At 35.7% G+C, this 13,511-nt stretch overlaps 1 protein-coding gene across 5 annotated transcripts in view; it reads right to left on the bottom strand.

The window, feature by feature from the left end:
- LOC111418173 (Darkener of apricot) overlaps positions 1 to 13,511 on the bottom strand; it is a 38,508-nt gene that overhangs the window by 4,632 nt on the left and 20,365 nt on the right. For 4 of the 5 annotated variants that reach the window (XM_071199655.1, XM_071199656.1, XM_071199657.1 and 1 more), the window contains 4 exons: positions 6,474 to 6,552; positions 5,614 to 5,680; positions 5,438 to 5,551; positions 747 to 837 (listed from right to left, as the gene is read on the bottom strand). In XM_071199655.1, the coding sequence (XP_071055756.1) occupies positions 747 to 837; positions 5,438 to 5,551; positions 5,614 to 5,680; positions 6,474 to 6,552 (351 nt within the window). Of the gene's footprint in view, positions 1 to 746; positions 838 to 5,437; positions 5,552 to 5,613; positions 5,681 to 6,473; positions 6,553 to 11,600; positions 13,173 to 13,511 lie in introns of those variants that run through there. The other variant, XM_071199651.1, reaches the window with a different exon arrangement.

Below are 13,511 nucleotides of genomic sequence, written 5' to 3'. Positions count from 1 at the left end.
AACTGTAACCAACTTCACAACAATTTGTCAAAATTAAATGTCAATTTTATGAAACGTCGTTTTCTTTATGAAAATTAATTAATTTATGCTTAAATCATAAGAAAAAAAGAATTTGTTTAGGTTTTTTTAATGTCAAACCTTTAGAAAGTCTTAAAAAGTTGAATTAAATTGACGTTTTTTGAAATTTTGACGTTTCAAATAATTATTATTTGTCTGGTCAAGATGGCTACCCGTGAATAATGATTAATTATTCACTTCGTGAAAAATGAGTACCCTTTTGTTTTAGAAAACTCATTCATAAGGTATATTATATTATAAGGTAGTCGTGGACAGTAGTATATTATTATATGAGCATATAATGAGGGTTATCATTCACGAAGGTTAAGTTTGTCACGAGTGTACCGAGTGGCATAATTAACCTGAGTGAATAATAGCTCATTATATGCGAGCAGAATACTATACTTTGTCCACGACTATTGAAATTGATTCCATAAATTAATTTTTTAAATAAATTTTTGATAAAGGTTAAACGTCAAAGTGACACAAATTCAATGTTACCAACTGTAACCAACTTCACAACAATTTGTCAAAATTAAATGTCAATTTTATGAAACGTCGTTTTCTTTATGAAAATTAATTAATTTATGCTTAAATCATAAGAAAAAGAGAATCTGTCGGTATATATTATAAGGTAGTCGTGGACAAAATTATTTTTTTAGTTTAAATAAGTGATGATTTTAAATTACCAAAAAATCAAAGACGCTCAACCCAAGCATTTCAAAAGCAATGCACATGTGTCCATGGTAATCGAACCAATCCAACATTCGTACGCACAAACTGAAAATAATACAAAGATTGTTATAGAAAGGTGAAAAAATCTGAATAAACGTTAATTCGAAGTTTGTTTTTACAAGTTTAACAATACAGATGTGTTTATTTTCTTTCATTAAAAATTTTTCTGTTCCAAAACAAAGAAAATTATTCTATTTGTAGCGTAACAAGGCATCATTAAAACTTAATCTTTAAAAACTATATATAGTATATATAAATTTCATCAATGTTGAATCGTTGTTGAAAACAAGTACCATCCCACTCTCACAGTAATTAAGCAATCAACTCGAATCAGAATGACGTCAAAATTAATTACTTTAACTATAAATATAGTTCGCTGACGTTTCATAATCTACTTATTGGTGTGTTTATAACTTAATATGTACATGGTGGGCAAATTCTTAAGTTATAGCCAAAAAAAGCTTTAAATATACTTGATGATTTTTGAGATACAACACAAAGTTGTGTTTTTTTTAAATACAAACCATACTTGATTATGATGTTACTGAAAAGAGCATATTTTTAGTTTTCCAATAATTTCCAAAATTTTGATTATAGTGGAATCTATGGTTTTGCACCAATATGACAGAATAAAGTTGGTTTTGTACCAACGAATAAAAACTTTGAATAGTTAATTTATATTTCTCAGCATCTTATCTCTGAGTTTGTTCCCCAATAAAAAATGATTAGCAATTAAATATGGACAACTTTAGGAACTAAACAGTCACAAACTGTCATCTTCTTGTACACTTATATTTAGCATGTGATAGAATATGGTCATTGGCCACCTCCTTGTTCCTCTTGGCACTAAATATGCACTTCTTAACTTGTCCAGTATATCAATTTCTCCTTTGGTACTATTATAGAATAATATTTCTTCTGGTTTTTTTGTTTCTGGATCTATAGTGGTTGCTCTATCATGAAGTACTGGAAAGAACCACGCTTTTATTTATTTTGAGAACGTAAGAAAGCATTTTTGATTGTGGACCAAATCCTTCTATAATTGAGTGCACAGGACGACATTTGCTGGGTAAAAAATCAATTGATATTTCTCTTTTATTCTTTTTAAGTGTTATTACAAGGGTGATTTTTTTTTCAAGAAGACTCTCTCCTAAAGCAGGGTTCTTCAACCTTTGTCATTGCGCGGAACCCTTTTTCGAGATAATTTTTTTATGGAACCCTTTGTACAGGGTGGGCAAATTTGGGTGTTATTAGAAGCTATCTCAGAAACTATAAGAGATACGAAAAAAGTAGGTGCCATGTCCCGATCTCTTTTTTCGAGACTAATCCAATCCCGCAAACACCAAACCTCTATCTTCTTTTGTTTTTAAGTTATAGCCAAAAAGTCAAATTTTCGTGATTTCAAAAAATTTCATTTATTTTTAAAATTAGAGAAATGGGGTTGATACGTTCTTAAGACACTTTTTTAAGTAGAATATACTGCCGTTGAAAAGTTTTAAACATACTTGATGATTTTTGAGCAAGTAAAGTTTGTTTATTAAAAATACAAGAAATGTATTAACTCAAAAACCGTGATGACTAGAAAAACTAGAAAATTCTACGTGCACCATTGGATGCAACCCGTTTTTACTTTTTTACTAAATTTCCGGATAGCCGAGATACAGGAGGTGTCTGAAAATCGTAAATTTTGAAACACTAAAATGGGTTTCACTTTTCCTTTTTTTGAACAATTCAATGTTTTTCTAAATGAAATACATTGTATGACATATAATTGAAATCAGAATTAATTATCCTATTTTTTGGTGTGAAAATCAAATATGGCGTTCATAAGACAAAATAAACCTGATGATAGTTTCACGAAAACGAAACGTCGGGGAAAATTTCTAGTTGTGTCATGAGTCATGACATTTTTCATAAAAAGTTGCCTTAAGAATGTTTATTCAGATTCACGAAAAAACCAAAAATAAAGAAGTTATAGGCAAAAAACGGTTAGATTCAAAAACTCTGTTGAAAAATGATCAGCTCTAAGATACGCAACTTTGCCCCCATTTAACCATTTCTGTGTCTCTTATGGTTTCTGAGATCCCAATGGTGGGGGTCGAATTTGAATTACCCTGTATATAAAAAACGAAGAGAGCTATGAAAATGTGGTTTGCACCGTTGTAAGTTTCACAAAAAAGTAGCTCAGGTTTGTGAAAGCCGCAACTTTCTATCTTTCATAATAACTGAGATACCCTGAAAATCCATCGAAATTTGGACATCCTGTATATACGTCGATTTTTACACTATTGAACAAGTTAAACAACAAGATTTTACTTTTTAACCCAGATATGCCTAATGTACTACATTTAGGACGGTCAATTCCTGTTGAAACTTGCAAAGTTATGAGCGCCTGGAAATGCGCACGTCACATAAAGTCGTGCATTTTAGATGTAGCAGTGAGAGTGATAACTTGCAGTTTAGGTGTTTTCTTTACATTTTGTTTTAAGTGCATCCGAAAGTCAAGATAAGTTGGAAATGGATTATTGCCCGGTTCGCTTTGAAAGGTAAGGTAATTTTCAATTATAGAAATTAGAATATTATGATTCTTTGATTACAGTAACAATAAATAGTTGTATAATTAGTATTATTTGAAAGTTTTGCATTATTCAGTAAATTAGAGTATAAATTAGGGGGGTGAAAGACGGGTGTACTATACAGGGTGATTCATTAGCTCTATGACAAACTTTGGCAGATGAAAGATGAACTTTGGCGATTCTAAGGAAAAAATGTTATATGAATATGGGTCCGATTCATTTTGGTTAAAGAGTTACAAGCCTTTGAAAATTTTACACAGTTTAATAGGCAAATGAAAATGTAACATAAAAAATAAGTTTAAAAATTACAAAAATTGCTCGAAATGTCCGCCTTCAGCTTGAATGCACGCCTCACATCGATGAAGTAAAGAAGGCATGGGCATCAGTGGACCAAATAGCCACATCAAATTGCCCCTCAGCTCGGACTTAACAATTTTCCAAGCAGAAGTTCTTGCTATAAACTTCTGCACCGCTTTGAACCTACAGAAGGGACAAAAATGTGCATCCATAAACATTTTCACAGACAGTCGGGCCGCCTTAAAGGCAATTCAGGCCTACACGTGTGGCTCCGCACTGATCAGAGAGTGCACCAACAACCTGAGAGAACTCGCTAGGGGCAATGATGTTACCCTGTGGTGGGTTCCAGGTCACAGCAACATTGAGGGCAATGAGAAGGCCGACAAGCTGGCCAAAGAGGCAGCAAACACGCCCTTCATTGGACCCCAACCTGGATGTGGACTACAAAAAAGCCACCTAAAACAAATAATCAACAACTGGGAGGCTTCAAAGACAGCCTTACGCTGGAAAGAACTTCCAGGTCACAGACAAGCGAAGAGTATGATAACTCCGTCGCAAAACAAAACCAAAGAGGTTTTATGCCTCAGCAAAGGGGATCTAAGAACGCTCTCAGGCTACCTAACCGGCCATGTGCCCCTAAAATACCACCTCTTCCACATTGGACAAGCTGAGGATCAAACTTGTCGACTATGCAACGACGAGTCAGAAACTGCTGAACATATACTGTGCAATTGCGTCGCCAGAGAACGTCTAAGGCACAACGTCTTCGGTAAAACTCCCCTGTTACCTACCGACATAAAGGTTCAAGACCTCAGGACAATACTAAGGTTCATTAAGGACCTACATTTGCCCTAAACCTTTGGAGGGCTAAAGTTACAATAGATCTTATAGGTCGCGGTAACGAGAGGGGCCGCCCTCCTCAGCCCGGCAGCAATAATAATAATAATAATAATAATGTGAGATGATGGAACACAATTGGTGGGGTGGATAAAATGGATTGAGAACAGTGCTTGGTGTTGCAGAGGGCTGCTTGTGGAAAAATAAGAATGTATAGAACGGAGATAGAGAGATGCACACGAGAGAAAGAGGAAACATTTAAGAAGGCTGACAAAATCTGTAGAGGAAACAGGAGATGGTATGAAAATGGCTGATTTTTTAAACATGGAAAACGACTTGGAGAATAACAATACAAGAAATCTCTTGAGACGATTGATGTACAATTAACTTTCCTCTACATGTAGTAATTAGAAGAGTTGTATATGAAGATCAGATGTGTTCTGAACTTTGTTTTTTTTTTTTCAGAAAATGATGTGGTGATTTTATCGTTTTCCTAATTTCCTACTCTTAATTTGGATCCAACGCTGTGGTGATGTTGCCATCACACTTAGTGCCATGCAACCTTAATATTTAGCATAATCATAAAATTTCATCTTAATTCTGTATTAAACAACTTATTTAGAATATTGCATTTGGGTAAGAAAGAAACGATTCTTAGTATATTGGAGTTAGAGATGAAACAACGTAGTTAATGTAACAACACCTCGATCAAAAGTCCATTAGCCAAAGTATATTAAGCTGAATTGTAACTAAATTTAAAAATTAGCATGTACGCGATCAACCAAAATCTTGCCAACCAAATGTGTTGGAAAACGTTCAACAAATCGAGTTATTAACGGCGCAAGAAAAGCACTTATTTTAACGAATTATTTCGCTATCAATGAATTGAAAAAATTGAATGACCACCAAAATAAACAGATGTGATTAATACTTACTACATGCTATCAGGATCTTTATCAGCAATTTTTTCCAAGACATTAATCTCTAATTTAGCCGCTTCCCGGTACTTTTCGACATTTTTGATGATTTTCAAAGCCATCGAATGATCCCTAAATGAAAACGTTTACATCAAAATGAATAATTTAAAATGAATTAATTAAATAAGACTTACAATTCCAGATCTTTCACTTTGACGACCTTTCCAAAGGTGCCTTCTCCCAACGTGCCGAGAATTTTATCTGAAATTGAACAATAAATTCAATTAGTTAACAAGAAAACGACAATGATTTGACCTCAATTGTTAACGACCAATCGAAAATAATAAAAGTAATCGGATAAAATTGGTGGTTAAGAAACGAATGAGGTAAAACCATTTTTTTTTTAATTTTAATTAATTAAATTAAATTAAAAAGAATTTTTTTTACTTAAAATTTAGAGTTTAATTTTATGATTTTTTTTGTAATAATTTGAATTAAAACGTTTTTGAGTGGAATTTACCTGTGGATCGACTGGGACGAAATTAAAAAAAATAAAAATAAATTTTGTTAAAATAAAATTTACGAAATTTAGTTGACCCAAATATCTCACCGAAATTACTTTAAGCGTAAATTTAGCAAAACAAAAAAAAGACAAGAAATCAATAGGACACTTATGTTATGGTAAATAAGTCGGCAATCGCGTTCCACACGGACAACTTATGGAAATATGCAAATAACCCGTGGTGCAGTTGGCGACCTTGATAGCCCCATAAAATTACAAAACTTTTTAACTTAACTCTTCAAAGAAAAGCGTTTTATATTAAGTACCCAGCCGATCCTCTATAAACATTATTTTAGACGCTGAAAAGAAATTTGTTAATAAAAATAATAAATACAGAAATCGTATTTTTACGACACGGCAAAAAAGATAATAATAATAATATAGTAGGGGGCACTTTTTTGAACATTGTTTTTTTTAATTATTATCATTATGTAATATTTTTGACTTATCCGAAAAAGAACTTCTAAGTGTAAACAGTAAGTATTCACGAACATCTGTCTTGCAGGACATCTCCAGACCGGTAAATGAGGTGTCCCTCTTCGTCGTCCTCGACAGAAGGTGCTCGAGAGCTCTGCGTTTCGGCATCATCAACCAACATCATCATCATCATCATAGCGTCCAGAATGTTGGAGGGGGCGGGTCATCAACGTCATCATCATCATCATTGGAGGTTGAAGTTGGATCGGGGTCGAGCAATGCAGCCAACGTTACGTGGAGGTGTGTGGCCCAATAAGCAGACAGAGGAAACAAGGGCAAACGTATTGCCAAATCAACATACGGTACATATTCTCTTTTTCTCATTGCAACAACAAAATTTCTCACAACAATATTACACTCTCAACTATCTTAAATAGTTTTATGTTTTTTTTTTTTTGTGAGCGATTATTTTATATTTTATTTAGCGTTTTTATTAAAAAAAAAAGAATTAATAAGCCCACCATTAAAACAATATCGATTTAAACGATATTATTATCATGGTGATCTATTTATATATAAAAAAAAAAATTAAAGGTAATCGAGGATGAAAAAGATTTAAAAATTAAATGGGGGCGAAATAAAGTTTCTTTTCCTGTTATTATTTTAATTCTCTTTTTTTGCGTTTCATGCAGGGTTAATTAAACTTGGAAACAAACTTAGTATTTGAAATCTTAATTCACAAAGACGTCACAACCCAAAATATTGTTGTTTTCACGTTAATTTCGCGCGAGTTAATTTTTTTTTTTCGCAAACGGTGATAAACCCGAAGCGTTGACGCAATTTTAAAAATATCTCAATTCGCCTCGGATAACATTTTTATTTTTACTACTTTTAAAATTGAAATCAATTTCATGCTGAATTAGAAAAAGGAAATTGTATGATTCAAAAAATTATATAAACAAAAAAAAATTTTGAACGAAATACTTATAAAAGAAGTCGACGTATAAATTTATATGGTCCATCCATTGCCAACGATCGCAATGTAACATTACTAAAAATAAATGAGAGGTAACGTTGGAAAGTCGGCCGGTTGTGTCGACTCACGACACACACACACTCATCCACACACGCACATACAGATTATTTTTGGTTGTAAACAGGGTTTTATTCGGGTGGTTTCTGAGAATATCGGCGCTACGTCAAAGTACATTCAGAAAATAGATTGAAATAAAAATTAAGTTTTGTACAAATTTTGAAAGAATTTTTTTTTAAATAAAGCTTTGGCCAAGTTTTCGGGCAGCTATTCGAAAATTTGTAAACACACGTGGTGCTAACTACTTCGCCTATTCGCTTAAATAAACGTCTGTTCGTAAATTTAAACTTTGTTCTTCATCAACGAGGTAAATAAACCGTAATGAAAATTACAGGAAATAATAGATAACTTAATTTAATTTCCTTTAAAGAGTTTCTTTACAAATATTTTTGTTTTTGCTACATTAAGTTGCCACAGAATGAATTTGCAAACTCATTCCAATTTATGTTCAAAACAAATGTGTTTTGTTAAGCAAGATGATGTTTATTTTTTATGAAAATCATGAAGTTGGCATATAAACCAAGATTCGGCAGAAAGTTTCCGTAATTTATTTCTCCCCATTTTCGTACAAACCATGACATAATATCAGCAGGATCTGTTTCGTCCATCTCGCCTTATCGGTATCTCCACTCCATCTATTTTCCACTCCTCAAAAGTATTTGTGGATTTCTTGTATCATTTTTCTTTCCTTATCCAAGCATCTCTTTCTGACTAGCAACCCAAATCAAATATGGCAAGCTTGCAGAAATTTTCAAATCCTGAACATTAATGAAGGCGAACTGAACACAATTGTACTGGAGTCAAATAAAGAACACAACATCTGATGAAATAGAGATTTGATCAACATGAATACTGCCAAGACTAAGACTCATAAAACAGAAACTAAATACCTAGGGGTAATACTTGATAGTAAACTAAACTGGAACTCACACCTAGATAAGGTGAGGAAAAAGGCCATCATGGCAAACCAGATCTGCCGCAGGCTCCTAGGAAGGAACTGGGGTCTCAAACCACGAATGGCTCATTGGGCCTACGTAGCAATAATCAGACCCATGGTCGCCTACGCCTCATTGGTTTGGTGGCCAAAAACAAAACATAAGACAGCTCAACAACAGCTGGCACAAATCCAGCGGTTAGCATGTCTTAACATAATGGGTGCAATGAGATCCTGTCCGACGGCTGCTTTGGAAGCCCTACTCGGTCTCACACCGCTCCACATATATATACAAAAGGAGGCAGCCTTAAGTGCCTTATCACTGAAAACAGTTTCTTCACTCAAGTTGATGCAGGGTAATCTCAGAGGACACCACGAGATCCTCAAAGACCCATGTCTAAATCACCTGATTGAAATTAAAACGGACCTTATACCGACGGAATACAATTTCAACCAACCGTATAAGGTCATATTTAGTAGCAGGGATGATCGGGCGAAAGGAGGGCCTCAACTAAAAAGAGGAGCCCTAGCCTGGTACACCGATGCTTCAAAGACAGTAAGATCTGGAGTAGGCATGGGCATCAGTGGACCAAATAGCCACATCAAATTGCCCCTCAGCTCGGACTTAACAATTTTCCAAGCAGAAGTTCTTGATATAAACTTCTGCACCGCTTTGAACCTACAGAAGGGACAAAAAGGTGCATCCATAAACATTTTCACCGACAGTCGGGCCGCCTTAAAGGCAATTCAGGCCTACACGTGTGGCTCCGCACTGATCAGAGAGTGCACCAACAACCTGAGAGAACTCGCTAGGGGCAATGATGTTACCCTATGGTGGGTTCCAGGTCACAGCAACATTGAGGGCAATGAGCTGGCCAAAGAGGCAGCAAACACGCCCTTCATTGGACCCCAACCTGGATGTGGACTACAAAAAAGCCACCTAAAACAAATAATCAACAACTGGGAGGCTTCAAAGATAGCCTTACGCTGGAAAGAACTTCCAGGTCACAGACAAGCGAAGAGTATGATAACTCCGTCGCAAAACAAAACCAAAGAGGTTTTATGCCTCAGCAAAGGGGATCTAAGAACGCTCTCAGGCTACCTAACCGGCCATGTGCCCCTAAAATACCACCTCTTCCACATTGGACAAGCTGAGGATTAAACTTGTCGACTATGCAACGACGAGTCAGAAACTGCTGAACATATACTGTGCAATTGCGTCGCTAGAGGACGTCTAAGGCACAACGTCTTCGGTAAAACTCCCCTGTTACCTACCGACATAAAGGTTCAAGACCTCAGGACAATACTAAGGTTCATTAAGGACCTACATTTGCCCTAAACCTTTGGAGGGCTAAAGTTACAATAGATCTTATAGGTCGCGGTAACGAGAGGGGCCGCCCTCCTCAGCCCGGCAGCAATAATAATAATAAGACTCATAAATCGAGCAGGTCAGAAGGATGTTTAACTCTATGAAGCCTCTCTGTACAAATCGTGACTAAATTGCAATGTATGAACTGGACACTCAATCAATAACTAGAGAGTCGCATCAATGCCCTCAAAATGTACCTATACCATCGTATTCTGCGCATATCATGGATACATCGAATAACAAATGACGACGTATTCAAACAGATGGGCAAAGGAAGCGCTACGAGATGGCAGACTAAGAAGAAGATAATGGACTCATCACCTAACACAAAATAATGAAGATTTATTGGTACCAATATCAAAAATTTAAAATTTTCCGTTTAAGTACCATACAAATAAATTGTTTTTGTGACCAAATCTCTCATCTTGACTATGATACTATTTAGGCAACCAAAATACTAGATACATGAAGTCGTCTGGATGTAATGAGTGATGAAAATCTTTTTTTGCAATGCCTTGGGTTTAATCTCAACCTTGCTGAGGATGAAATTTTATAATCTAGCTATACAACATCACCTGGGATTAATGCTGCAGAAATTACGATCGACAAAATTGAACTATAGCATAGAACATTTGTGAGTGTGCAAAAACTAGGAGAGTTTCCATTTTTTACAAAATTTGTTACTATGTCGATTTCTTTATGGTTTGCGAAATAAACGGTGTGAATTTGATTATAATTTTAGTTATTATTTTCCTACACAATCTTTTCATGTAGCATTTGCGAAAAGTACATTGAATGTATTTGAATTTCCATTTCTAACTTTTTGTGGATAATTACATTTTTTATCCACACTCAGTTATGGTTTTTTGATGTAATTCTATCTGATAAAGAATCAGAAATGATTGAAGGAGACCATAAAAATAGTGGAATCAGCAAAGAATTGTCTTAGCTGTATTTGAATTGGTTTGGAGTTTAGAAATGACATAAATGATGGCTGAAGCGATCAAGGATTTTTAGCAATTTATTTGTTATCGAATATCATTACCTTTCATTACTTTATACTGAACCTAATAAAGAAAAAGGTTCAACATTTTGGTGTGCAAAACCAAATTTGGATGCTTAAGATAACTAATCTTTGATCGAATCGATTACCATTTTCAAACAAAATTGATTTCAGTAATCATTTACAAAAGTATTTAAAGTATTACAACGTAGTTGTAATATGTTGAAATAAAATGTTGGACAGATTGCCGTATTTATCTATGAGTTTAGGAACTTTCTAAGAAAAACAAAATAATTCATTGTTATTGCCAAAACGGAAAAATTAAATTTAAATCAAGTTTTTAATTGATGCCATTTTGTGTAAGAAAATTTGAATGGATAATCTTTTAACGTTGAAATAGTCAATGTTAAATTAACTTAAAAAAATATTTAACAAAGCTTAATAGATGAGATCTTCAAAGCAAACGAAATAGATGATAGAGGCAATTCTGACGTCATAAAGCCTGTTTATGAAAACAGAAATTTCTGCATCATATTTTAACATTTACAATGTTCGAATTGGCAGTTATAGTACTGCATCAAGTCAGGTTTGGGCACACTCATGCGCAATTACCTAAAAATAAACAATCGAAAAAACTTCGTCACTTTCGCCCTAATTCATCTGGCAAACCATAAAGAAATCGACACATATTGATAAAAAAAACTTTATTAGTCATAACAAAACAACTTTCTTTCATTCGTTTTATTGTTTGTTAGTATTCGTCCAATTCAGCACCACTTTACAAAAAAACAACCTTTACTTACAACCGCCGCGTTTCTAACCGGATGATATTTTTGTGCGATAGCAGCCGCGGCGCTTTTATGAACACCAGGTTGGGTACTTTTCTTATTATAAACTTCGTCCAAAGCGGAATATTTCATAATTAAATTTTGTATTTCCTTCCGTTTCGCCTCTCTCTCCGATAAAACCGGATCTTGAGGAGGCATAGAAGGCGTCGGGGTGGCTTCATCGTCTAAAGTTAACGGGGATAAATTGGCAGTTATTGCTGCAGGAACAACAGGAGGAACTGGAGTTGTTCTAATATCATCTAATGGGGGCATTTCAACCGGGCATAATTTTAAGCTGGGTTTTCGCTTTTCGTTGCATTCACTTTTTCCACTTCTTATTGGTTTTGAGGATCTTCTCGGGCGTAATTCCGCTTGACCACTGTTGCTGGTGGTGGATTTATGTCTTATTCTATAAACGGCGTCGCGATCGAGGTAGCTATAAGGAGGTTCTGGGTATTTTTTTGATGATGTTTTATAAGGCGTTTTTTCTCTAATTCCGTTATAAATGTTGTTGTTGTTGTTATTGTTGTTGTTGTGGTGTTGATAAAGATAAGGATACGAAATATTTGAGGTTGTGGCACTTTTACTTAAAGGAATTGGTTTCGAAGATGTTTCATCCTTCTTTTTGCCATAAATTTTTTCAAGTACCGAAGAATATTTGTCTTCTAATCTCGTTCTTGCGGAGGCGTAAAACCCGGGGGATGTAACCCGAGTTGATTCGAGGGGGTGATTCGAATAACTTAATCCGTTATTTTTTAATTGCCGCTCAACCGTCGCCGAAGGCCCCCGAACTCGCGTCGTCAATTTTTGTAGGAGGCTCGAACAAGAATCACTGAGCATTTGAGTGACGCTCGCGGTTGTTGAGGCGCGCTGATACCGATGATTTCTTCTTGCGGTTGAAGCGCCCCCATTTCCACCAGTCGCTGAATTAGTCATTTGGCCCCACGATGGTTTATTCGGATAGCCGAGACGCTCGTAGTCGTCGTAGGTGCCCCTCAAACGGGAAATCGACAGGCTCGTGCCGTACATAGCAGCGGAAAATCCGCCACCATCTCACGGGGTCACTCGCGCTCTTTGCACTGAAGGTGTCCGACGTTCCTGCCAAATATCGTCGGACCAAAATAGCGCCTCGACGCCGACGGGGGCGCTCACTCGGCCTCCATCGGGTTTAATCCCACAGGATCATAAGCGCTTGCGCATCTTATGATTTGATGGAAGGTTTCGAAAAACGACGCCAAGGTATGCTCAACCTGCGCAACCTTGAAATGTCAATGTCAAATTTAAAAATCAAAAAGCCTTTATTTGATTAGTTGATATCGCAATCAAATCAAACAAAATTGCAAAATCTAGTTTCACAACCACATAAAGGAGACGTTTTCATTTAAAAACAGCGATTACTTACATTATTATTATCGCTGTTTAGGCCTGATTGGAGGAATATTCCGCGATAACGAAATCTAAACGGAATAAAAATGCTAACCAACGTTCTTTCTATAAATACATTCAACGTACTCGACGTAACACCGATTTTTCAACGTTAAAAAAAACTAAACTTGTCTGACCTGTATAACAAATTTCCGAAAAATCCTTTTTATCCTAAGTAGTAACCTTAAGGCCCTCCCATGTTTCCTCAATTTCTTTTCACAAACATCAACCACCATTTTGCGCGCTTCGGCGATAATCGCGGTGACGTTAACGCCGCAACACTGCCGCCAAAAGAACAACAAACCTCCTCCTTGTAGCATGCACCGCCGCGTACTGATAGCGATAAGGCAAGCGTCGACTCAAAATCGATTCGAAGACGAAGAATTTAAAGAAACCGTGAAGGCGATTAGATCGAAACTGAGCATCACACGTGGTGCTAATCAGTATGTATGTACGAAAATG

The sequence above is a fragment of the Onthophagus taurus genome, chromosome 10, assembly GCF_036711975.1.
Source record: "Onthophagus taurus isolate NC chromosome 10, IU_Otau_3.0, whole genome shotgun sequence".
Taxonomy (NCBI): Eukaryota; Metazoa; Arthropoda; class Insecta; order Coleoptera; family Scarabaeidae; genus Onthophagus; species Onthophagus taurus.
This window is presented reverse-complemented; position numbering and strand designations above follow the sequence as displayed.